Source organism: Pristiophorus japonicus, chromosome 16, assembly GCF_044704955.1.
Source record: "Pristiophorus japonicus isolate sPriJap1 chromosome 16, sPriJap1.hap1, whole genome shotgun sequence".
Taxonomy (NCBI): domain Eukaryota; kingdom Metazoa; phylum Chordata; class Chondrichthyes; family Pristiophoridae; genus Pristiophorus; species Pristiophorus japonicus.
The window spans coordinates 59,043,683-59,066,915 of record NC_091992.1 but is presented as its reverse complement, the minus strand read 5'-3'; the positions used below and the strand labels follow the sequence as shown (position 1 = coordinate 59,066,915).

Here is a 23,233-nt window from a genome sequence, read left to right as displayed (position 1 = left end):
TCATCCAAATGCCTATTTCTTGATTGTCTTATTTTGACTGGCCCAAATGAGCAGTGTTTTGGCAGAGGCCATATTGACCTCTGTACCCTAAAACTTTTATTTTTTTCGAAATAGTATGAGTGAGGGAATGGTTTATTTTAGTGTGGGTAAAAGGGTTGTAGAAAGGATTACATCATCCAGTAAAATAGATAAATGATTGTTTGTTTAAAAAGCTGCTCGAGGCTATTTTACTAATCCAGAGAGATGCACGAGTGATTTTTATCCAGGATTTAAATCACTTGTTCTGTTGGAATGGTGATGGAGGAGAGCTTTTGGCAATGTTTCAACATAAGATTGAGGGGAAAAGTTAACATTTTATCAAAGTATATATATTTTTTCAGCTATTCTGAGTGAGGGGTGGAACATAAAATTCAAAGCAGAAGTTTTTCAGTTGAAGACTTGGCTATTGTGTAATTCCTTGTCTGAATTCATTCTTCAGAAGGCAACGATTATTTTTGGGGACTGAGGTGTTCTGACATTGACTTTTCCAATGGTATGGTTGGGTAGCTTAATTTTGACTCATCGTTAATTTTAAAAGTTAATGATTGCCTTTTTTGCTATCAGATGATGAATTCATGGCAACAGTTTGCAAAGGAAAGTCTATCCTCTCCAGATTCTACAACCAAATGCAGCTTACAGCACGATAAGCCTAGAAAATAATATATCTTCTAATAATGGAATGCAAACTTAAAAATTTACTTCACAGGATTTTCTCTGTGAATGTATATAATCTTCCTTGATGCAACCTTAACCCTTAACTCTCCTTTCCTTTCATGATTTGTCTGGCTTGACATCATGTAGCCCAACAAGGCAGGCATAACGCCTGCTCCCAGGCTGCCATCATTGTCATCTGTATCAGGCTCTGAGATACAGAAGAGCATCCAGGCCTGATTGTCCTTGCCAGTTTGTCCACCTTCTCCCCTCTAACCTGGAGATACCACAGCCTCTGCTTAGCTCCTCCACAATCCATGCCATTCAAATCCGGAAGCGAGCAGATAGGAGCTTGATTCCTGTTTTGTGGCATTGCTTGTCTTTCTGTGAAGTTGCCCCAAATGTGTTGTGCCATAAAGTATTGGACTGTGGGTTACATAGAATTTACAGCACAGAAATGGGCGATTCGGCTCAACTGGTATATGCTCCACATGAGCCTCTTCCCTGTTTCACCAAACCATATCAAATTATCCTTCTGTTTCTTTCTCCCTCATGTACTTACCTAACTTCCCCTTAAAGACATCTATGCTGTTTGCCTCAACTATTGCATGTGGTAGTGAGTTCTTCACTGCTATTTCCCTCCACTTGGTCAGTTTGATCATTTCCCCTTTGTACTGGTTGATTGTGTAAAGTGAGTAAGTGACCTCTAGTGTAAAGCTTCCATACCTGATTAAAAGGTGGTATGATATGCCTCTTTATCCATCATTCATTCTCTTATTAATATTCAATCAAACATAATTAGCACTAAGATGGAGATTGGGTTTAGTTAATTTATTCTGCTTTTTGCCCCAGGGTTTTACTAACCTGGGCTGCAGAAATATCTGTAATTTACATACTGACGGTGCTGCATTTTGATCTATTCAAATAGCATCGGACTTATCCAGTTTTTTGTGCTACTATTTTGAGTTATAATCTTTCCAATGAGTTTGGTTTATCTATTGAAGCAATAATTATTGTAACCATGTTGAGACCTTTCTAGGAATACTTAGACTGCAAGATTGCATCGAGGGTGGAAATGCAGTCTTGGAGTACTTGTACCAACCTGTGCCATTGTTCAGTTTGTGTGCTTGCCGGTCTAAAATTTATCAGCCTGATGCACGAACTTTTTTTATTTAAAGTGGAAAATTAATTTCATTTGGCCTTTGTGGAAATCTGATGTGAAACTTAAATTGCAGTTCTTTTGAGGTCTAGTTTCCACAGTTGGAGCTTTTACTATGTACTAACATGAGAATAAATGACAAGCTATTGCACAATTACAACATGAACTTTTGGAATTGCAGTGTAAACTGGACTTTGAAGATATATTTGAGATGCCGCACTTTCCTAAAATAAACAGTAAATCCACTTGGGTTCGCCTGATTTCAGCTGCAAGATACGTACATGTCTCTTGTCGAGTGTTTTTGCTTTGCTATTTTAGTCTTCCTGCTCCGTTTACTGACCAATAAAACGTTTTGTCTGGGAATATTAGCTGACTTGTATCTTCAGATTGCTGGTGCACACACAAGATTGGCATTGGTGGGGATTCATGTTCCATTGTGAAAGTGTGTAGAGCAATAATCCAGTCAAATGATTTATACTTCCAATAGACATTCATGAAATAGAATCTCATCAGGTTCCTGATGGTATCATGTTCTCATGACTGGCACACTGATATCAAAACTTAAAACAGTTGAATTGCTGCCTAATCCTTTGGAAAACTTTAACTACTAACTTGATCTAGCTAACTTTTAGCTTGTTAGTTATTCATTTGCTCCAAGATCAGTGTTAATTAACTGCAGTCTCAAATTTAAATGCTACAGAGAGAACTCTGTGATCCATTTTCTTGTGTATATAATTGAATAGGCACTACATGAGTAACTATAATAGGATTTCTACTCTAGTAGACAAAAACTCATTTGGAAAAATGAAACTCAAACATTATCCACTGGCTTAATTTGACTTCAATGTTGTGCATGTCTTCTGAATTGTAACAGTCCCTTCATTCTGTTGTTCCTCCCCAACTCCTAGTTTGCTTTACAAAAAGCAATTGTCTAAGTTGGATACATTTAATATTCAAGTATCAACACACAAGGTGTGTATTTAAGCAAGATAACATACGTATGTGTGTATATCATCATAGGAAGTCCCTCGGAATCGAGGAAGTATTCTTTGGTGACTGAACAATCCAATATGAGAACCACAGACTCTTGTCACAGGTGGGAAAGATAGTCGTTGAGGGAGGGGGTGGGTGGGACTGGTTCGCTGCTGTGGGGGGTATGTAATATATAGTTTTTAAAACTCCATTTGGAGCAAATGTAGTTAGTGTGTCGAAAGTCATTGTACCAGTTATGGAGAAATGGAAAGGTGAAATGTGTGTCAGTTACATGGCATTTATTTAAGTGAAGTTAGTAGACTTGTTGCTTTCTAGATCTATCCCTCCTCATCTTTCTCGACCTGTCTGCAGCCTTTGACACAGTTGACCAATCCATCCTCCTCCAATGCCTTTCCATATCGTCCAGCTGGGTGGGACTACATTCACCTGCTCCATTCTTGTCTATCTAATTGTAACCAGAAAATCACCTGCAACGGCTTCTCTTCCCACTCCTGCATTGTTACCTCTGGTGTCCCATAAGGATCAATCCTTGGCCCCCCTTCTATTTCTCATCTACATGCTGCCCCTTGGCGACATCATCCGAAATCACGGCATCAGTTTCTACATGTACGCTGACGACACCCAGCCCTACCTCATCACCACTTCTCTCGACCCCTCCACTGTCTCTAAATTGTCTGACTGCTTGTCTGATATCTGGATGAGCAGAAATTTTCTCCAGTTAAATATTGGGAAGACCAAAGCCATTGTCTTTGGTCCCCGCCACAAACTCCGTTCCCTAACCACTGACTCCATCCCTCTCCCTAACTTCTGTCTGAGGCTGAATCAGACTGTTGGTGTCATATTTGACCCTGAAATGAGCTTCCGTCCACATATCCGTGGCATAACTAAGATCGCCTATTTCCACCTCCGTAACATCGCCCGTCTCCGTCCTTGCCTAAGCTGATCTGCTGAAGCCCTCATCCATGCCTTTGTTACCTCTAGACTTGACTATTCCAACGCACTCCTGGTTGGCCTCCTACATTCTACCCCACGTAAACTAGAGGTCATCCAAAACTTGGCTGTCTATGTCCTAACTCACACCAAGTCCCGCTCACCCATCACCCCTGTGCTCACTGATCTACCTTGGCTCCCGGTTAAGCAACGCCTCGATTTCAAAATTCTCATTCTTGTTTTCAGATCCCTCCATGGCCTCGCCCCCCCCCTATCTCTGTAATCTCCTCCAGCCCCACAACCCCTCGGGATATCTGCGTTCCTCAAATTCTGCCCTCTTGAGCATCCCTGTTTATAATCGCCCAACCATCTGTGGCCGTGCCTTCAGCTGCTGGGCCCTAAGCTCTGAAACTCCCTCTCCGCCTCTCTACCTCTCCTCCTTGAAGACGCTCCTTAAACCCACCTCTTTGACGAAGCTTTTGGTCACCTGCCCTAATTTCTTCTTGTGTGGCTCAGTGTCAATTTTTTTTTCTTGTAACATTCCTGTGAACTACCTTGTGATGTTTTACTATGTTAAAGGTGCTATATAAATACAAGTTGTTCTTGTAGATGTATTTTGGAGTGTCAAAATATAAAAATATAATCTCTTTTTCCACTGCCTCTTCAGGTTTGCCTTACTTTTGGTGGGATTTTGAAGTTTTTCAAATTCTCCTTCTGTGCTCCAGTTTGCATTTTAGGATGGGAAGTAAGAGCATGAACTTCTATAAAGTTTGAGTTCTGCACTCCAAGGCCTGTTATTTGTTCCTTTTAGAGAATAGAAGTGGAGGGCAGAGATAGAGAAATGGAAACAAAGGAACTATGAGAAGTGAGCAAGTAAAGATTATGCAAGGGCAGTTAATACAACTCATTTTCTGGGAATAAATCAAAGGCTTTAATTACATCAGAGCTTTTTGAATGTACAGTATCCTTTTCCCTTTGTGTGCCTGCTCACCGCTCCTGAAAGTAGTGATCCGTGCTAGGTTATAGTTTCATGGCGGCAGCAGCAGCCTGCTGGTACCTTGCCCAAGTGGTCAGCAATCTTGAAAGTTATAACTGTGATGGTCATCAAGCTATTCAGGTGTGGCAGCATCACAACTGAGCCTGATGATGGCCTTGATATACCTACATGAGCTGCGCAAAATTTTATGTGGTATGAATAGATTTTTAGGTATGCACCCAAGACACTACTAGAAGTTAAACCAGGAAAGTAGGGTCCGAGGATACAAATTTAAATAAGCGAGTAATAGTTTCTTTACTTGAAAGTTTTTTTTTATAGAACAGCAAACGGAGACAAAAAAGATAGTAAGTGCTGCAAAACAGAATACAAAAAGAAACTTTTGAGATATATCAAGATTAACACACAGTTTTTACAATTATATTACATGGAATAAAGAGTAGTCAATAGTAATATGGGTCCTTTAAAAACAGATGCAGGTAATATTGTAAATAAAAATAAGGAAATGTCAGACTTGTTGAATAATTACTTTGTGTCAGTCTTCACAGTAGAGCAAGAGGATAATATATCTGACGTTCCAGGGAAACTAATACTGAAGCAAGGACGGGAACTCCCTAAAGTTAATATGAACAAGAAAGCAATATTAGAAAATAATAATGGCACTAAAGACTGACCAATCCCCAGGACCTGATGGTTTCCACCCAGGGTTTTAAAGGAAATAGGTGAGGAAATTGCAGATTCTTTAGCCATAATCTTCCAAAATGCTCTCAATTCAGAAATTGTCCCTTTTTAGATTGGAAAATTGCAAATGTAGCGCCATTATTTAAGAATGGTGAGGGAGAAAACCAGGAAATTATAGACCTGTTTGTCTAACATCTGTTGTAGGGAAGTTACTGGAATATATATTTAAGGATAAAATGACATGAGCTGATTAGAGAGAGCCAACATGGATTTGGAAAGGGTGAGTCATATCTAATAACATAGAAACATAGAAAATAGGTGCAGGAGTAGGCCATTCGGCCCTTTGAGCCTGCACCACCATTCATTAACATCATGGCTGATCATTCACCTCAGTAGCCCAGTCCTGCTTTCTCTCCATACCCCTTGATCCCTTTAGCCGTAAGGGCCACATCTAACTCCCTCTTGAATATATCCAATGAACTGGCATCAACAACTCTCTGTGGTAGGGAATTCCACAGGTTAACAACTCTCTGAGTGAAGAAGTTTCTCCTCATCTCAGTCCTAAATGGCTTACCCCTTATCCTTAGACTGTGTCCTCTGGTTCTGGACTTCCCCAACATCAGGAACATTTTTCCTGCCTCTGATCTGTCCAGTCCCGTCAGAATTTTATATGTTTCTATGAGATCCCCGCTCATCCTTCTAAACTCCAGTGAATACAGGCGCAGTCGATCCAGTCTCTCCTCATATGTCAATCCTGCCATCCCGGGAATCAGTCTGGTGAACCTTCGCTGCACTCCCTCAATAGCAAGGAACGTCCTTCCTCAGATTAGGAGACCAAAACTGAACACAATATTCCAGGTGGAGGAAGGCCATATACAACTGCAGTAAGTCCTCCCTGCTCCTATACTCAAATCCCCTTGAGATGAAGGCCAACATACCATTTGCCTTCTTCACCGTCTGCTGTACTTGCATGCCAACTTTCAATGACTGATGTACCATGACACCAAGGTCTCGTTGCACCTCCCCTTTTCCTAATCTGCCGCCATTCAGAGAATATTCTGCCTTCGTGTTTTTGCCCCCAAAGTGGATAACCTCACATTTATCCACATTATACTGCATCTGCCATGCATTTGCCCACTCACGAAATCTGTCCAAGTCACCCTCTTGGCGTTCTCCTCACAGCTCCCACCGCCACCCAGCTTAGTGTCATCTGCAAACTTGGAGATATTACACTCCATTCCTTCATCTAAATCATTAACGTATACTGTAAATAGCTGGGGTCCAGGCACTGAGCCCTGCGGCACCCCACTAGTCACTGCCTGCCATTCTGAAAAGGACCCGTTTATCCCGACTGTCTGCTTCCTGTCTGCCAACCAGTTTTCTATCCACATCAGTACATTATCATCAATACCATGTGCTTTAATTTTGCACACCAATCTCTTGTGTGGGACCTTGTCAAAAGCCTTTTGAAAGTCCAAATACACCACATCCACTGGTTCTCCCATGTCCACTCTACTAGTTACATCCTAATGAACCTAATTAATATTTTTGAGGAAGTAACTGAAGTAGTAGACAGGGGAATGTCTATGGATGTAGTTTATATGGACTTCCAGAGGTATTTGTTAAGGTTCCGCATAAGAGACTATTATCTCAAATTAAAGCTCATGGAATAGAAGGCAAATTATTGACCTGGTTAGGAGATTGCTAAGGTAGTAGTGTCAAGTGTAGGAATAATGGACCTGGGGATTTGTCAGTCTTTAGTGCCATTATTGTTTTCCAATATTGCTTTCTTAACTTTAGGGAGTTCCCATCCTTGCTTCACTATTAGTTTCCCTGGAATGTCAGATATGTTGTTCTCTAATTGGAAGGAAATGACTAGCGGTGTGCCACAAAGATCTGTGCTTCAACTATTCACTGTTTAATAATAACTTGGATAATAGAGCCATATATCCAAGTTTGCCGATCACACAAAGATTGATGGTATAGTAGGTAGTGTAGAAGGGAGCATAAAATTATAAGAGACAGTGAAGATTGAGTAAGTGGGAAAAACTGTGGCAGATGAATTTCAATGTTAGCAAGTGTGATGTCATCCATTTTGGACCAAAAAGGATAGATCTGAGTTTTTTTAAGTAGTAAAGAGCTAGGAACCGTGGTGGTCCAAAGAGATTTTAGGGTCCATGTACACATCACTAAAATGTAGTGGGCAGGTATAAAAAATAATCAAAAATGCTAATGGAATGTTAGCCTTTATCTAGAAGGCTAGAATATAAAAGGGAGCAAGTTTTTCTACAGCTATACAAAGCCCTGGTTAGACCACATCTGGAGCATTTCTGGGCACAGTACCATAGTAAGGATATTGGAAGGAGTGCAGTGTAGATCTACCAGAATGTTACCAGGGCTCCAAGGGTTAGATTATGAGGAGAGATTACATAAACTAGGCTTATATTCCCTGGAATATAGAAGGTTAAGTGATGATTTGATTTGATTTGAGGTTTTTAGGATTTTGAAAGGAATTGATAGGGTAGATAGGGAGAATCGTTTTTTTCGCTGGTGGGGAAGTCCAGGACCAGGGGACAGAACCTAAAAATCAGAGCCAGGATATTCGGGAGGGAATTTAGGAAACACTTCACGCAAGTAGATGCTAGCTTAATTAATCATTTTAAATCTGAGCATTAGATTTTTGCTAGCCCAAGGATATGGAGCCAAAGTGGGTAAATGGAGTTCGGATGCAAATCAGCTATGCTCTCATTGAATGGTGGAATAGGCATGCGGGGCTGAGTGCTGTACTCCTGTTCCTGTATTGGGTTTAGTGGGGTATTCCTGCTTGGGTCTTTCACAGTCAGAGTCAACCCCACTACCTATTGAATTCACTGAGCTTACTCAAACACTTTTTTTTTTAAACTGCATTATCCAAGTAGCCAACCTCAGCAAATCCAGCAAGTTTATTGTGCAGTTACAGTTGTCAGTGTGATATTTGTTGTCAAGAGCAGCTGGCACTAGCACCCCACTAAACCCAATGTAAAAGCTACTCCAAGATTGATATGTTTGAAGCAATCTACCAGTTGGGGTAGTGGAAGAAAAAGTATTCGGACAATCACAATGATCCTGAATACTATAATGGAATAGCTAGCATTCTAGAGAGATGAGCCGAGACCAGCTCAAAGTCCCATCTTGCCCTTGACCTCGAAAGGAGAACTAAGATGGCTTTACAACAATTGCAATTGTACTGCTGCTCTTAAGCCCAAGTGATGTGATGCTTTCTCTTCCAAGTTGCCGATGCCGATATTCCAATTGTCTTCAGATCTCTGACATTAACTGCTGTATAACTGGCTTATAAATCTTGGAAAGTGTGAAGTTATTGCCATATATCTAGCTCTAATCTTGAGCCTTGAAATCTTGTACCATTTATAATCGAGCTTCTCTTTGTACATTCATTGTTTCGGGGTTTACTGAAAGGGAATTTTATAGTTCGGCATATAGAAAATATTTTAGATTTAGTTCACATTTAATATCTCCAGAGTGTTGCTGTATGCATTTACGTTGGGATCTATTTTGAGCACTATAAATGATTTTTTAAAATCGAACATTCAAGGGTTTGCATTCAGTTACATATTTTGTTTGCCTGATGTTTGCAGTAAAAACATACTGATGCATTAGGTTTTGAAACAGAGCTGTTTTTCTTTAAGGGTAGCTGCAGTTAGTTTGGTCAGTCTCTGGAATACAATTTAGCGAGGAGATCAAGGGAATCCTGCTTAACGAGTGCACACGTTAGTCATTGCTACTGTTTTTGCCTTCACTGAGAAGGTGGTTTGGGTGTAGGGCAAGCATTTATACAAAGTTATTTTTGAGGCACATAAATTAGAGTCCATTCTCTTGAGTGATCCAGTTTCTGACAGTTGCATATTTCCTGTTGTACAGCAATGTGTTCTTCATTGACCAGTCCAGATGACTACTTGTAGAAGGAATATTATGCTCATTGAATCTTTTGCATTTAATTCTTTCCTACCAGAGGTGTATTATTGCGATGAGTCATGTGTATTCTTTGTTCAGCTGAAATGTTTTAAGTGTATAAAGTGCGGGTATACAGGTACAACGAGACCGCGCCGGTTTTCGGATTTTGCCGGATTTCAGACCTCGCTGTTGGTGCTTCTCACCAATCCTTGCTGCCTGCCGATTCCCTCCGATTATCGCCCGGCGCTGCGTTTTTTTACCAGTTTCCTCATCCCTCGTCACCCGATGTCGCCATCTTGGCTGCCGCAAAAATGTCCAGTTTTCGGACAATTCCGGTTTCCAGACGCCGGATTCGAGGCGTTGTACCTGTAACAGCATATTGGTTATGTTTAGTAGTTATAGAGGCCAGGATTACAGGTAGAACATTCCGATACCGGAAACCTCGGGAGTGAGACCATTCTGGTTTTCGGATTTTTCCAGATTTCGGAGAAGAGATTGGACATCCGGAATCCAGAAACCCCCCAACTGGGCCGAGTCTCATGTATTTCCAGATTTCAGAGAAGAAATCCAAGGGGAGTACGTAGGTCAGGTGGCCGTTGGCTCAGGCCACACGTGGGTTTGGTCGGGTCGGCTCTGGTCTCGTGGGTTAGGTCAGGTCGGCTCGGGTCTCACGTGGGTCGGAGTCATGGGGCATTGGAAAGGCTCAGGAGCAGGTCTGTACATTGAAACATAGAAAATAGGTGCAGGAGTAGGCCATTTGGCCATTCGAGTCTGCACACCATTCAATAAGATCATGGCTGATCATTCAACCTCAGTACCCCTTTCCTGCTTTCTCTCCATACCCCTTGATCCCTTTAGCCGTAAGAGCCACATCTAACTCCCTTGTGAATATATCTAATGAACCGGCATCAACAACTTTCTGCGGTAGAGAATTCCACAGGTTAACAACTCTGAGTGAAGAAGTTTCTCCTTATCTCGGTCCTAAATGGCTTACCCCTTATCCTTAGACTGTGACCCCTGGTTCTGGACTTCCCCAGCATTGGGAACATTCTTCCTGCCTCTAACCTGTCCAATCCTGTCAGAATTTTATATGTTTCTATGAGATCTCCTCTCATTCTTCTAAACTCCAGTGAATACAAGCCCAGTCGATCCAGTCTCTCCTCATATGTCAGTCCTGCCATCCCGGGAATCAGTCTGGTGAACCTTCGCTGCACTCCCTCAATAGCAAGAATGTCCTTCCTCAAATTAGGAGACCAAAACTGAACACTATTCCAGGTGTGGCCCTCACCAAGGCCCTGTACAACTGCACTAAGACCTCCCTGCTCCTATACTCAAATCCTCTAGCTATGAAGGCCAACATGCCATTTGCCTTCTTCACCGCCTGCTGTACCTGCATGCCAAACTTCAATGACTGATGTACCATGACACCCAGGTCTCGTTGCACCTCCCCTTTTCCTAATCTGTCACCATTCAGATAATAATCTGTCTTCCTGTTTTTGCCACCAAAGTGGATAACCTCACATTTATCCACATTATACTGCATCTACCATGCATTTGTGCACTAGCCTAACCTGTCCAAGTCACCCTGCAGTCTCTTAGCATCCTCCTCACAGCTCACACAGCCACGCAGCTTAGTGTCATCTACAAACTTGGAGATATTACATTCAATTCCTTCATCTAAATCATTAATGTATATTGTAAATAGCTGGGATCCCAACACTGAACCCTGCGGCACCCCACTAGTCACTGCCTGCCATTCTGAAAAGGACCCATTTATTCCGACTCTCTGCTTCCTGTATGCCAACCAGTTCTCTATCCACGTCAGTACATTACCCCCAATACCATGTGCTTTAATTTTGCACACTAATCTCTTTTGTGGGACCTTGTCAAAGCCTTTTGAAAGTCCAAATACACCACATCCACTGGTTCTCCCTTGTCCACTCTACTAGTTACGTCCTCAAAAAATTCTAGAAGATTTGTCAAGCATGATTTCCCTTTCAATAATCCATGCTGACTTGGACAGATCCTATCACTGCTTTCCAAATGCTCTGCTATTTCATCTTAAATAACTGATTCCAACATTTTCCCCACTACCGATGTCAGGCTAACCGGTCTATAATTCCCTGTTTTCTCTGCCTCCTTTTTTAAAAAGTGGTGTTACATTAGCTACCCTCCAGTCCATAGGAACTGATCCAGAGTCAATAGAATGTTGGAAAATGATTACCAATGCATCCAGTATTTATAGGACCACTTCCTTAGGCTGCATCCCAGAGTACTTATCAGGCCCTGGGGATTTATCGACCTTCAATCCCATCAATTTCCTTAACACAATTTTCTGCCTAATAAGGATATCCTTTAGTTCCTCCTTCTCACTAGACCCTTGGTCCCCCAGTATTTCTGGAAGGTTATTTGTGTCTTCCTTCATGAAGACAGAACCAAAGTATTTGTTTAACTGGTCTGCCATTTCTTTGTTCCCCATTATAAATTCACCTGAATCTGACTGCAAGGGATCTGCGTTTGTCTTCACTAATCTTTTTCTCTTCATATAGCTATAGAAGCTTTCAAGTCAGTTTTTATGTTCCCAGCAAGCTTCCTCTCATACTCTATTTTCCTCCTGCTAATTAAACCCTTTGTTCTCCTCTGCTGTATTATAAAATTCTCCCAGTCCTCAGGTTTGCTGCGTTTTCTGAACAATTTATATGCCTCTTCCTTGGATTTAACGCTATCCTTAATTTCCCTTGTTAGCCACGGTTGAGCCACCTTCCCCGTTTTATTTTTACTCCAGACAGGGATATATAATTGTTGAAGTTCATCCATGTGAGCTTTTAAATGTTTGCCATTGCCTATCCACCGTCAACCCTTTAAGTATCACTCGCCAGTCTATTCTAGCCAATTCACGTCTCATACCATCGAAGTAACCTTTCCTTAAGTTCAGGAACCTAGTCTCACAATCAACTGTGTCACTCTCCATCTTAATAAAGAATTCTACCATATTATGGTCACTCTTCCCCAAGGGGCCTCGAACAACAAGATTGCTGATTAGTCCTTTCTCGTTACACATCACCCAGTCTAGGATGGCCAGCCCTCTAGTTGGTTCCTCGACATATTGGTTTAGAAAACCACCCCTAATACACTCCAGGAAATCCTCCTCGGCTGCATTGCTACCAGTTTGGTTAGCCCAATCAATATGTAGATTAAAGTTGCCCATGATAACTGCTGTACCTTTTATTGCACGCATCCCTAATTTCTTGTTTGATGCTGTCCCCAACCTCACTACTACTGTTTGGTGGTCTTTACACAACTCCCACTAGCGTTTTCTGCCCTTTGGTATTCCGTAGCTCCACCCATACTGATTCCACATTATCCAAGCTAATGTCTTTCCTTACTATTGCATTAATTTCCTCTTTAACCAGCAACGCCACCCCGCCTCCTTTTCCTCTCTGTCTATCCTTCCAAAATGTTGAATACCCCTGGATGTTGAGTTCCCAGTTTTGGTCACCCTGGAGCCATGTCTCCATGATGCCAATTACATCATATCCGCTAACTGCTATCTGCGCAGTTAATTCGTCCACCTTATTACGAATACTCCTCGCATTGAGGCACAGAGCCTTCAGGCTTGTCTTTTTAACACACTTTGCCCCTTTAAAATTTTGCTGTAATGTGGCCCTTTTTGCTTTTTGCCTTGGGTTTCTCTGCCCTCCACTTTTGCTTTTCTTCTTTCTATCTTTTGCTTCTGCCTCCATTCTACTTCCCTCTGTCTCCCTGCATAGGTTCCCATCCCCTGCCATATTAGTTTAACCCCTCCCCAACGGCACTTGCAAACACTCCCCCTAGGACATTGGTTCCAGTCCTGCCCAGGTGCAGACCGTCTGGTTTGTACTGGTCCCACCTCCCCCAGAACCAGTTCCAGTGTCCCAGGAATTTGAATCCCTCCCTTCTGCACCACTCCTCAAGCCACGTATTCATCTGAGCTATCCTGCGATTCCTACTCTGATGAGCACGTGGCACTGGTAGCAATCCTGAGATTACTACTTTTGAGGTCCTACTTTTTAATTTGACCTTCATAGCTAGGGGATTAGAGTATAGGAGCAGGGAGGTCTTACTGCAGTTGTACAGGGCTTTAGTGAGGCCTCACCTGGAATATTGTGTTCAGTTTTGGTCTCCTAATCTGAGGAAGGATGTTCTTGCTATTGAGGGAGTGCAGTGAAGGTTCACCAGACTGATTCCCGGGCTGGCAGGACTGACATATGAGGAGAGACTGGATCGACTGGGCCTTTATTCACTGGAGTTTAGAAGGATGAGACGGAATCTCATAGAAACATATAAAATTCTGGCGGGACTGGACAGGTTAGATGCAGGAAGAATGTTCCCGATGTTGCAGAAGTCCAGAACCAGGGGACACAGTCTAAGGATAAGGGGTAAGCCATTTAGGACCGAGATGAGGAGAAACTTCTTCACTCAGTTGTTAACCTGTGGAATTCCCTACCACAGAGAGTTGTTGATGCCAGATCATTGATATATTCAAGAGGGAGTTAGATATGGCCCTTACGGCTAAATGGATCAAGGGGTATGGAGAGAAAGCAGGAAAGGGGTACTGAGGTGAATGATCAGCCATGATCTTATTGAATGGTGGTGCAGGCTCGAAGGGCCGAACAGCCTACTCCTGCACCTATTTTCTATGTTTCTGGTCACCACATTACAGGAAAGATGTGATTGCACTGAAGAGGGTGCAGAGGAGATTTAAAGTATGTTGCCTGGACTGGAGAATTTTGGCTATGAGGAAAGATTGGAGGTGCTGGGTCTGTTTTCTTTAGAACAGAGGAGCCCAAGGGGAGACCTGATTGAGGTGTATAAAATTATGAGGGGCCTGGATAGAGTGGATAGGAAGGACCTGTTTCCCTGAGCAGAGCTGTCAACAACTGAGGGCAAGATTTAAAGTAATTGGGGGAGGTTTAGAGGAGATTTGAAGGGAAATGTCTTCACCCAGACGATGGTGGGGATCTGGCTGATAGTGTGGTAGAGGCAGAAACCCTCACCACAGTTTAAAAAATACTTGGATGTGCACTTAAAGTGCGCTAACTACAAGGCTAGGGACCAAGAACTGGATAGCTCTTGGTCAGCCGGCAGGGACACCATGGGCAGAAATGACGTCCTTCCGTGCTGTAAATTTCTATGATTCTATGAAGAGAGAGTCTAGCCGCCTCCATTGATTAATCCCCCACCATTAATATCCTGAGGGGGCGGTCACCATTCACCAGAAACTTAACTGAACCAGCCACATAAATACTGTGGCTACAAGAGCAAGTCAGAGGCTGGGTATTCTGTGATAAGTGACTCATCTGACGCCCCAAAGACTTTCCACCACCTACAAGATGTACTGCAGCAACTCACCAAGGCTTCTTTAACAGCACCTCCCAAACCCGCGACCTCCTCCACCAAGAACGCCAATGTTGCAGGTGCACAGGAACACCACCACTTCCAAGTCTCACACCATCGTAACCTGGAAATATATCGTCACTGGGTCAAAATCCTGGAATTCCCTACCTAACGTAATGTAGAAGTAGCTTCACCTCACGGACTGCAGCATTCAAGAAGGCAGCTCAACACTACCTTCTCGACGGCAATTAGGATTGCGCAGTAAATGCTGGTCTTGCCAGAGACGACCAGATCCTGTGAATGAATAAATAAATAAGTGATAAATTGTCTGCAGTCGAATATAGATATTGTCATGCAAGTGTCACCCTCCTGCAAGTTATGAATAAATCGTTGTGTTTTGCAGACGGCGTTGCAATGTGGGCCTCCTGCTGCAACTGGTTCTGCGTGGACAACCAGACCATGGATGAGCCGGACATTAATCCTAGAAGGCAGGCGTACACTAATGCAGGCTACAACTCTCAGTCATCTCCATCTGGATTGGAACACACATGCAGAGCGTGTGGTTCTCGATTTGAAAACGCATCGAGAAAGGTTGGTACAAGTTGTGAGCTAGACATTAGAATTGAATTGAACTCTGCTTGCACAGGAAGAAATTTGACTAATTGTCAGCAGAAGTTGCAGGTTTGAAACCAGCATTGCTAAATGTGATTTTATCCTGTGCTGCTAACCTTTAATTTTAACTTGTGTTGGAGACATTTATTAGTGATTCTGTTGAGGCAGAAGGTGATGCATTCTGTCAATAGTTGCTAACTTGTTTATGATTTGGTGACCTGTTCATCTCTTGGTAAGTTGGAGGATATGCTGTTTTCGAAGAACAGGAAATAAATCCCGTGTAATATGCCAGCTGTTATTGTGCTAAATTTGAGCTTTGTTCATGCCACATGGGTTAATTGCTGTGAATAGGTTCATCTTGAAGTGAAAGTTGCTAATTGCTTTTTCTCTTTTAATGCTTTTCTTTAAAGATTCTACTTAAGTTCCCTTTCTGGTTGTGACTTGTTGCTGTTTTGTGAATGGTATTTGAGGCGGTAATCAAAAATTCCCTAGACGTTATCTTTTTTGTGACTATTCCATGGCAGATCAGACGATTTGCTATTTTTAGAGAGAGGGAAGTGTTATAACATGTAACGCACAGTGCATTCTGCTAAGGCACATCTGTGTCTCCTAAGATGGCCAAGTCTAATTGCTAAGTAAACATTTAGATGAATAGGACTTTAATTGTTGTTTGATCAGGGAAGCTTATCGTGTTGAATGTGCTGGTCAGTTTTAGGCTACAGCTCTGTAGCAACCTGCACTTAAAAATATTTTTCAGCAATAACAAAGTATGATTTCTGGATTCCCCAGATGTACCAGTTTTGATCCTGTGGTATTATTAGTAAACAAAAAAAAATCCTTTTCGTGAAAATTTCTCTGCTTCTCACGCTCTTAATTTTTCTCATTCTTTGCCTTCCATCCTTCTGGCTACTGAACACTTTTCTGTATTATGTCGATCAGTCTGTTTAATATTTTCATTGTTCATGTCACACTGTTTGACACCAGTCCTCGTCTGCTGTATGTCTTCAGTGTTTCTGTGGAGCTCTATTGCATGTTCTTTGTGCACAATATCTCTTGCCTTTTCTTTTTAAAGGGTTGTGGATCTGTGGAATTTGCTGCCTCAGAGAGCTGTGGAAGCTGGGACATTGAATAAATTTAAGACAGAAATAGACAGTTTCTTAAACGATAAGGGAAAAAGAGGTTATGGAGAGCGGGCAGGGAAGTGGACCTGAGTCCATGATCGGATCAGCCATGATCGTATTGAATGGCGGAGCAGGCTCGAGGGGCCATATGGCCTACTCCTGCTCCTATTTCTTATATTCTTATGTAGGGAGAAGCTGTATGAGAAGTGATGCAATATGGGTGATCAAGTGAGATGAGACAGGTGAACCAATGAAATGGCTCCTAACATTTTATTGAATATCTTTTTGCCTGACAGAACTCTCTCGATCGGAGAAACATAGTGCAGGAAGTAAGATTTGTAACATTGAAGACGTTCAAAAAAAATAATTCAACATTTAGAAGAAAAGCATTACATTTAGCTATATAGGAGCATTTTGTGTTCATGTTGTTAATGTTTTCAGTCAGAGGCTTGTGTATTTCTTTTCTGAGATGTTTGAGCTCATGCGCCTTCCCAGAGTAGGAGAGACTCAACCTCTTCCAATGTGTACCCGTGCCTACAACTCCGGAATTATTTTAGATTGGCAGCAAGACTGACCGTTCAGTGTGTGTAGAACTTGCTATTTGTGCCTAAGCCCTCCTTCCGCTCTTGATGAAAAAATGAGGCAATGAAAGTAATTTGCCAAAGATCAAAACAAAATAAAGCATGACAACGACATTTTCTAAGATAACTTTGCTGAGGAAAACAATGTATGTTACTATATTTAAGGGAGTTGTATATTTAGTTAATATGATGATGTGTGTGACATGAAACTTTTCAATTTTGTGATTTTTTTTTTTCCTGTAGTACATTCTGATTATAGCAGCTGCATTTCTTTTGTATGTTGGGAGAGAATCGATCAGGAAAATAAATCAAATATAGACAACTTATCTAAGAACTGTAGCATTATTCAAGTTTGCAGGGAGGTTCTGAATAGAAGTCCTGAATTTAAACATGTTTGTTTAACTGAACCCTTTAATAACAGTAAGTAATGTTGCAGAAATATTTTAAGAAATAAAGATACAAATTAGTTTAATCTTTTTCTGAACGTAAATATATCTTTATCTTCATTAGTTAAAGAGCTACTACCCTGTGGGACATGGTAATTCATTTCTATCTAAACTGTATGTGAGAGGAGCAATCATATTTATTTATCTTCTTACAATGGGATGGAAAATGCTGTTTTATTTTCTAGGAAACAATCAAAGTCCATGAACATAATATAAGAAATAGGAGCAGAGGTAGGCCAACTGGCCCCTCAAGCCTGCTCCGCCATTTAATAAAATCATGGCTGATCTGATCAAGGTCTCTGGTCCACTTCCCTGCCTGCCCCCCATAACCCTTTATTGCTCAAATATCTGTCTATCTCCATCTTAAATATATTCAATGACCCAGCCTCCACAGCTCTCTGGGGCAGAGAATTCCACAGATTTACAACCCTCAGAAGAAATTCTTCCTCATCTCAGTTTTAAATGGACGGCCCCTTATTCTGAGACTATGTCCCCTAGTTTTAGTTTCCCCTATGGTTGGAAATATCCTCTCTGCATCCACCTTGTCGAGCTCTCTCATTATCTTATATGTTTCAATAAGATCCCCTCTCATTCTTATGAACTCCAATGTGTGTAGGCTCAACCTATCTTCATAAGTCAACCCCCTCATCTCCGGAATCAACCTAGTGAGCCTTCGCTGAACTGCCTCCAATCCAAGTAGACCCTTAAATAAGAGACCAAAACTGTACGTAGTACTCTAGGTGTGGTCTCACCAATACCCTGTACAGTTGTAGCAGGACTTCTCTGCTTTTATACTCTCTCCCCCTTGCAATAAAGGACAACATTCCATTTGCCTTGCTGTACCTGCATACTAACCTTTTTTGTTTCATGCACAAGGACTCCCAGGTCCCTCTGTACTGTAGCACTGCAATTTTTCTCCATTTAAATTATAATTTGCTTTTCCATTTTTTCTGCCAAAGTGGATAACCTCACATTTTTCCACATAAAGGGCCCAAGTTTCCACACGCGCCTAGAACGGCGCAGTCCCGACCTGGACGCCCGTTTTTCGCGCCACAAAGTGCGCCTAAAACAATCCTCGGTATTCTCCACCTACCTGCAGGTCCTCTGGCCCTCGGCGCAGCCAGCACGAGCTGTGGGGGGATGGAGCCAGGTCCCTGCGCTGAAAACAGTGCCGGGACCTCTGCACATGCGCGCTACAGTGGGCACGCAAGTGCAGTAGCTCCAGGCGCCGAACTGTGTGGGAGGGGCCCGAAGCACGCAGCCCCGAGCCCTGGCTGAATAGCCTCACTGGGGCTGCGTGAATAAAGCTCCACCCACGGCCAGCTCCTGCTCCCCCCCCCCCCCCCCCCCCCTGCCCCCGACCAGACCCGACTGGACCCGACCCGAGCTCCTGTTCCCGCTCCCCAACTGGACCTGACCCGACCCGACCCACGCTCCTGTTCATGCTCCCCGCCCCCCCCTGACTGGACCCGACCCGCGCTCCCGCCCCGACCTCCTCCCCCCCCCCCCCCACCACTGGACCCGACTCCCGCTCCCGGACGACTGGATCCGACCTGACATGACCCCCCCCCCCTCTCCCTCTCTTTCCCCCCCTCTCCCTCTCCCTCTCTTTTCCCCCCCCCCTCTTCCCTCTCCCTTTCCCTCTTCCCTCTCCCTTTCCCTCTTCCCTCTCCCTCTCCCTCTTCCCTTTCCCTCTTCCCTTTCCCTCTCCCTTTCCCTCTCCCTTTCCCTCTCCCTTTCCCTCTCCCTTTCCCTCTCCCTTTCCCTCTCCCTTTCCCTCTCCCTTTCCCTCTCCCTTTCCCTCTCCCTTTCCCTCTCCCTTTCCCTCTCCCTTTCCCTCTCCCTTTCCCTCTCCCTTTCCCTCTCCCTTTCCCTCTCCCTTTCCCTCTCCCTTTCCCTCTCCCTTTCCCTCTCCCTTTCCCTCTCCCTTTCCCTCTCCCTTTCCCTCTCCCTTTCCCTCTCCCTTTCCCTCTCCCTTTCCCTCTCCCTTTCCCTCTCCCTTTCCCTCTCCCTCTCCCTCTCCCTCTCCCTCTCCCTTTCCCTCTCCCTCTCCCTCTCCCTCTCCCTCTCCCTCTCCCTCTCCCTCTCCCTCTCCCTCTCCCTCTCCCTTTCCCTCTCCCTCTCCCTCTCCCCCCCCCCCTCCCTCTCCCTCTCCCCTCTCTCTCTCTCTCTCTCTCCCTCTCTCCCTCTCTCCCCGAACCGAAGCTCCCCAACCCAACCCAACGCCACCTACCTGTAAATCTGGTGCTGGGGACTTCAGCCTTCGGTCCCGAAAGGCCTTCCTGAAGCACTTTCACACAGGTAGGAAGATGGTTTATTTAATCTTTTCTTTGCTTATAAATGTTTGTTCAGGTTGGACTTATTTGTATAAGTATAAATAAGGATTCATTATAGAATTTAATGACTTCCCTCCCCCTCCCCCCACCTCGTTCTGGACGCCTAATTTGTAACCTGCGCCTGATTTTTTTAATGTGTAGAACAGGTTTTTTCAGTTCTACAAAAATCTTCACTTGCTCCATTCTACTTTAGTTTGGAGTATGTTTTCACTGTGGAAACTTTCAAATCAGGCGTCAGTGGCCGGACATGCCCCCTTTTGAAGAAAAAATTCTGTTCCTGACTAGAACTGCAGAAAAAAAAAATGTGGAGAATTGCGATTTCTAAGATAGTCCGTTCTCCACCAGTTGCTCCTAAAAATCAGGCGCAAATCATGTGGAAACTTGGGCCCATTATTCCATCTGCCAAATTTTTGCCCACTCTCTTAGCCTGTCTATATATCCCTTTGCAGATTTTTTGTGTCCTCACAATTTGCTTTCCCACCCATCTTTGTATCATCAGCAAACTTGGCTACATTACACTCGGTCCCTTCATCCAAGTCATTAATATAGATTGTAAATAGTTGCGGCCCCAGCACCAATCCTTGTGGCACCCCACTAGTTACTGTTTGCCAACCGGAAAATGACCCATTTATCCCAACTCTCTGTTTTCTGTTAGTTAGCCAATCCTCTATCCATGCTAATATTTTACCCCCAACCCCGTGAACTTTTATCTTGTGCAGTAACCTTTTATGTGGCACATTATCGAATGCCTTCTGGAAATACAAATGCACCACATCCACTCGTTCCCCCTTATCCACCCTGCTTGTTACAACCTCAAAGAACTCCAGCAAATTTGTCAAACATGATTTCCCTTTCATAAAACCGTGCTGACTCTGCTTGATTGAATTATGCTTTTCTAAATGTCCCGCTACTGCTTCCTTAATATTGGACTCCAGCATTTTCCCAACGACAGATGTTAGGCTAACTGGTCTATAGTTTCCTGCTTTTTGTCTGCCTCCTCTTGCAAACTTCTCCCCAAACTCTTATGGGCAAGGGGTGCACCCTTACCCGCTGCTACACCCCAGCATACCCACCCTTTTCAACAGAGCAGTTTCTTAGCTACTGTGACCAGTGTTGCATAGTATGTATATGAATTTGCGAAGTTATTGACTCTTTAATACAGTAAAATATATTGATTATATCCTGGCTTCGATATTTACCTCAAAAGGAATCTTCATTTCACAAACTGTCAAACTAAGAAATCATGGAACCAGCTTTTCTCAGGCTTGGGATATTCAATATTTATTTAAAAAAATGCACTATAGAGCATTGCGCTGATTCATATTTGACCACCAAAATGCAGAGTAGGAAGGTTTGTTTCCCCTGCTCTGATTTGTTGTCCATTTTATTTTCCCAAGTTCTACTATCAACTCCTCAAAATTGTCTTTTCTCCAATCTGTTACCCTGATCTTTGTCATACTTGCGTCCTTCTCAATTATTATCTTCAAGTATATTATATTATGGTCACTATTGCCCAGATGTTCCCTTATTTTTTACTTTTATCTGCTCTGGCTCATTCCCCATTACTAGATCCAAAATCGAATCCTCCCTTGTTGGGCTTCTTGCATATTGGGTTAGGAAGGAGTCCTGTACACATTGTAGGAACTCCATTTCCTTTTCCCATTTGCCTACCTCTTCTGTTCAATTAATATCAGGGTAGTTAAAATCCCCTATGATTATTCTATGTTTTTTACTCATTTCTTTAATTTGTTTGCATATTTCTTCCTCCACCTCCCTTCCTCTATTACATGGTCTGTAGACTACCCCTATTAGTGTGATGAATACTTTATTATCTTTCATCTCTCTCCACATGGGTTCTATTTCTGTCGTGCTGATAGCTGCGTCATTTTTTTTTAACTCCAATTGTTATCCCTAATAAGTACAGCTACTCCACCTCCTTTTCCCCCCTCTAACTTTTCTAAATGCATTATACCCAGTGATGTTTAATTCCCGGTCCTGATGTTTTTGTAGCCATTTCTCAGTAATCCCTCCCATGTCTGGTTCCTTGCATCGTATTATTGCCACCAGTTCCCCTGTTTTATTACGGACACTGCATTGCTGTACAAACAATTAAACTCATTTTTAATAGTTCTTTGCACTTTATTTTTTAACCATCTTTTTACACTCCTCCTGTTCTATAACTCTATATTTATTCCCTGGCCATCAATGCCCTACCTTTTATTCTTTCCAATGCTCTCCTTTCCTGTTTTGTTTATATTTAGGCTGGTTTAATTTCTTGTAGATCCCTTCCCCTGTCTTACTAGTTTAAAGCCTTTGCACCTCCCTATTTACCCTTTCCACTGGGACATCGGGCCCATCCCAGTATTGGTGCCAATGGCCCATGAAAAGGAACCCCTCTTTCCCACACCAGCCGTTTAGCCAAATGTTCTCCTCATCTGACTGTTTCTATGCCAGTTTGCACATGGCTTGGGCAATAATCCAGAGATGATTACCCTCGAGATCCTGCTTTTTTATTTTCTCCAAACTCCTGATACTCCATCAGCAGGATCTCCTCTCTATTCCTACCTATGTTGTTTGTTCCCACATGGTCCACGACAACTAAATTTTCTCCCTCCCTTTGCAAATTCCTCTCCAACCTCCATGAGATATCCTTACCCTGGCACTGGGTAATCAGCACACCCTTCAGGATTCTCGTTTGTGGTTGCAGAGGACGCTATCACCCTAATTATCAAATTTCCCATCACTACCGCATTTCTGTTCTGCTCTTCTCTCTTTTTTTCCTTCCCCTCCCGCCCTGGGCCACCTTCTGAGCCACGGTGCCTTGGTCTACATTGTGGCTGTCCTCTCCGCAGTCTTTCTCCTTGTCCTCACAGGTGGGCGAGTACATTGTACCTGTTGGACAGGACCAATGTATGGGGGACCTCCTTCTCAACCTCTTCTAAGTCCTCGCTACCCATCTCCCTAGCAGTCATACTCTCCCTTTCTGGAACTGGTGCTTTCTTCTGGGGTGTGACTGTTTTCTGGATATTACTTCCTCCCCCCTCCCTTATGTTTCGGAGTGTCTCTAACTTGCAATTCAGCTCAATAATTGTGAGCCGGAGTGACTGAAGGCAGAGACATTTCCTGTAAAAGTGTGAATCTGAGACAGTCTTGCTGTCCACAAACTTCCACATACTACAGTCCTGACACAAAGCCTGCCCTGCCATCTCTAGTCTTTTTTATTTATTTGCTTATTGATGGCCTGAATTAATTTAATTAAAGTTTTTATTCAAATTGTTATTTATAGTTAAATGAATTAATTTATCTAGTTAAGTTATTAATTTAATAAAGTAATAGTTATAAATCCCCAACTCTTGGTTTAAA

At 42.9% G+C, this 23,233-nt stretch overlaps 1 protein-coding gene across 5 annotated transcripts in view; it reads left to right on the top strand.

Annotated features, from left to right (window-relative positions):
- The first annotated feature begins 15,180 nt into the window (after nt 1-15,180).
- The window catches only part of rffl (ring finger and FYVE-like domain containing E3 ubiquitin protein ligase), a 44,717-nt gene continuing 36,664 nt past the window's right edge, over nt 15,181-23,233 (top strand). For all 5 annotated transcript variants that reach the window (XR_011587281.1, XR_011587280.1, XR_011587279.1 and 2 more), the window contains exon 1: nt 15,181-15,365. Coding sequence is in view for 2 of the 5 variants with exons in the window: in XM_070857363.1 (XP_070713464.1) it covers nt 15,189-15,365 (177 nt within the window). In the remaining 3 variants the exon portion in view is untranslated. The remainder of the gene's footprint in view (nt 15,366-23,233) is intronic.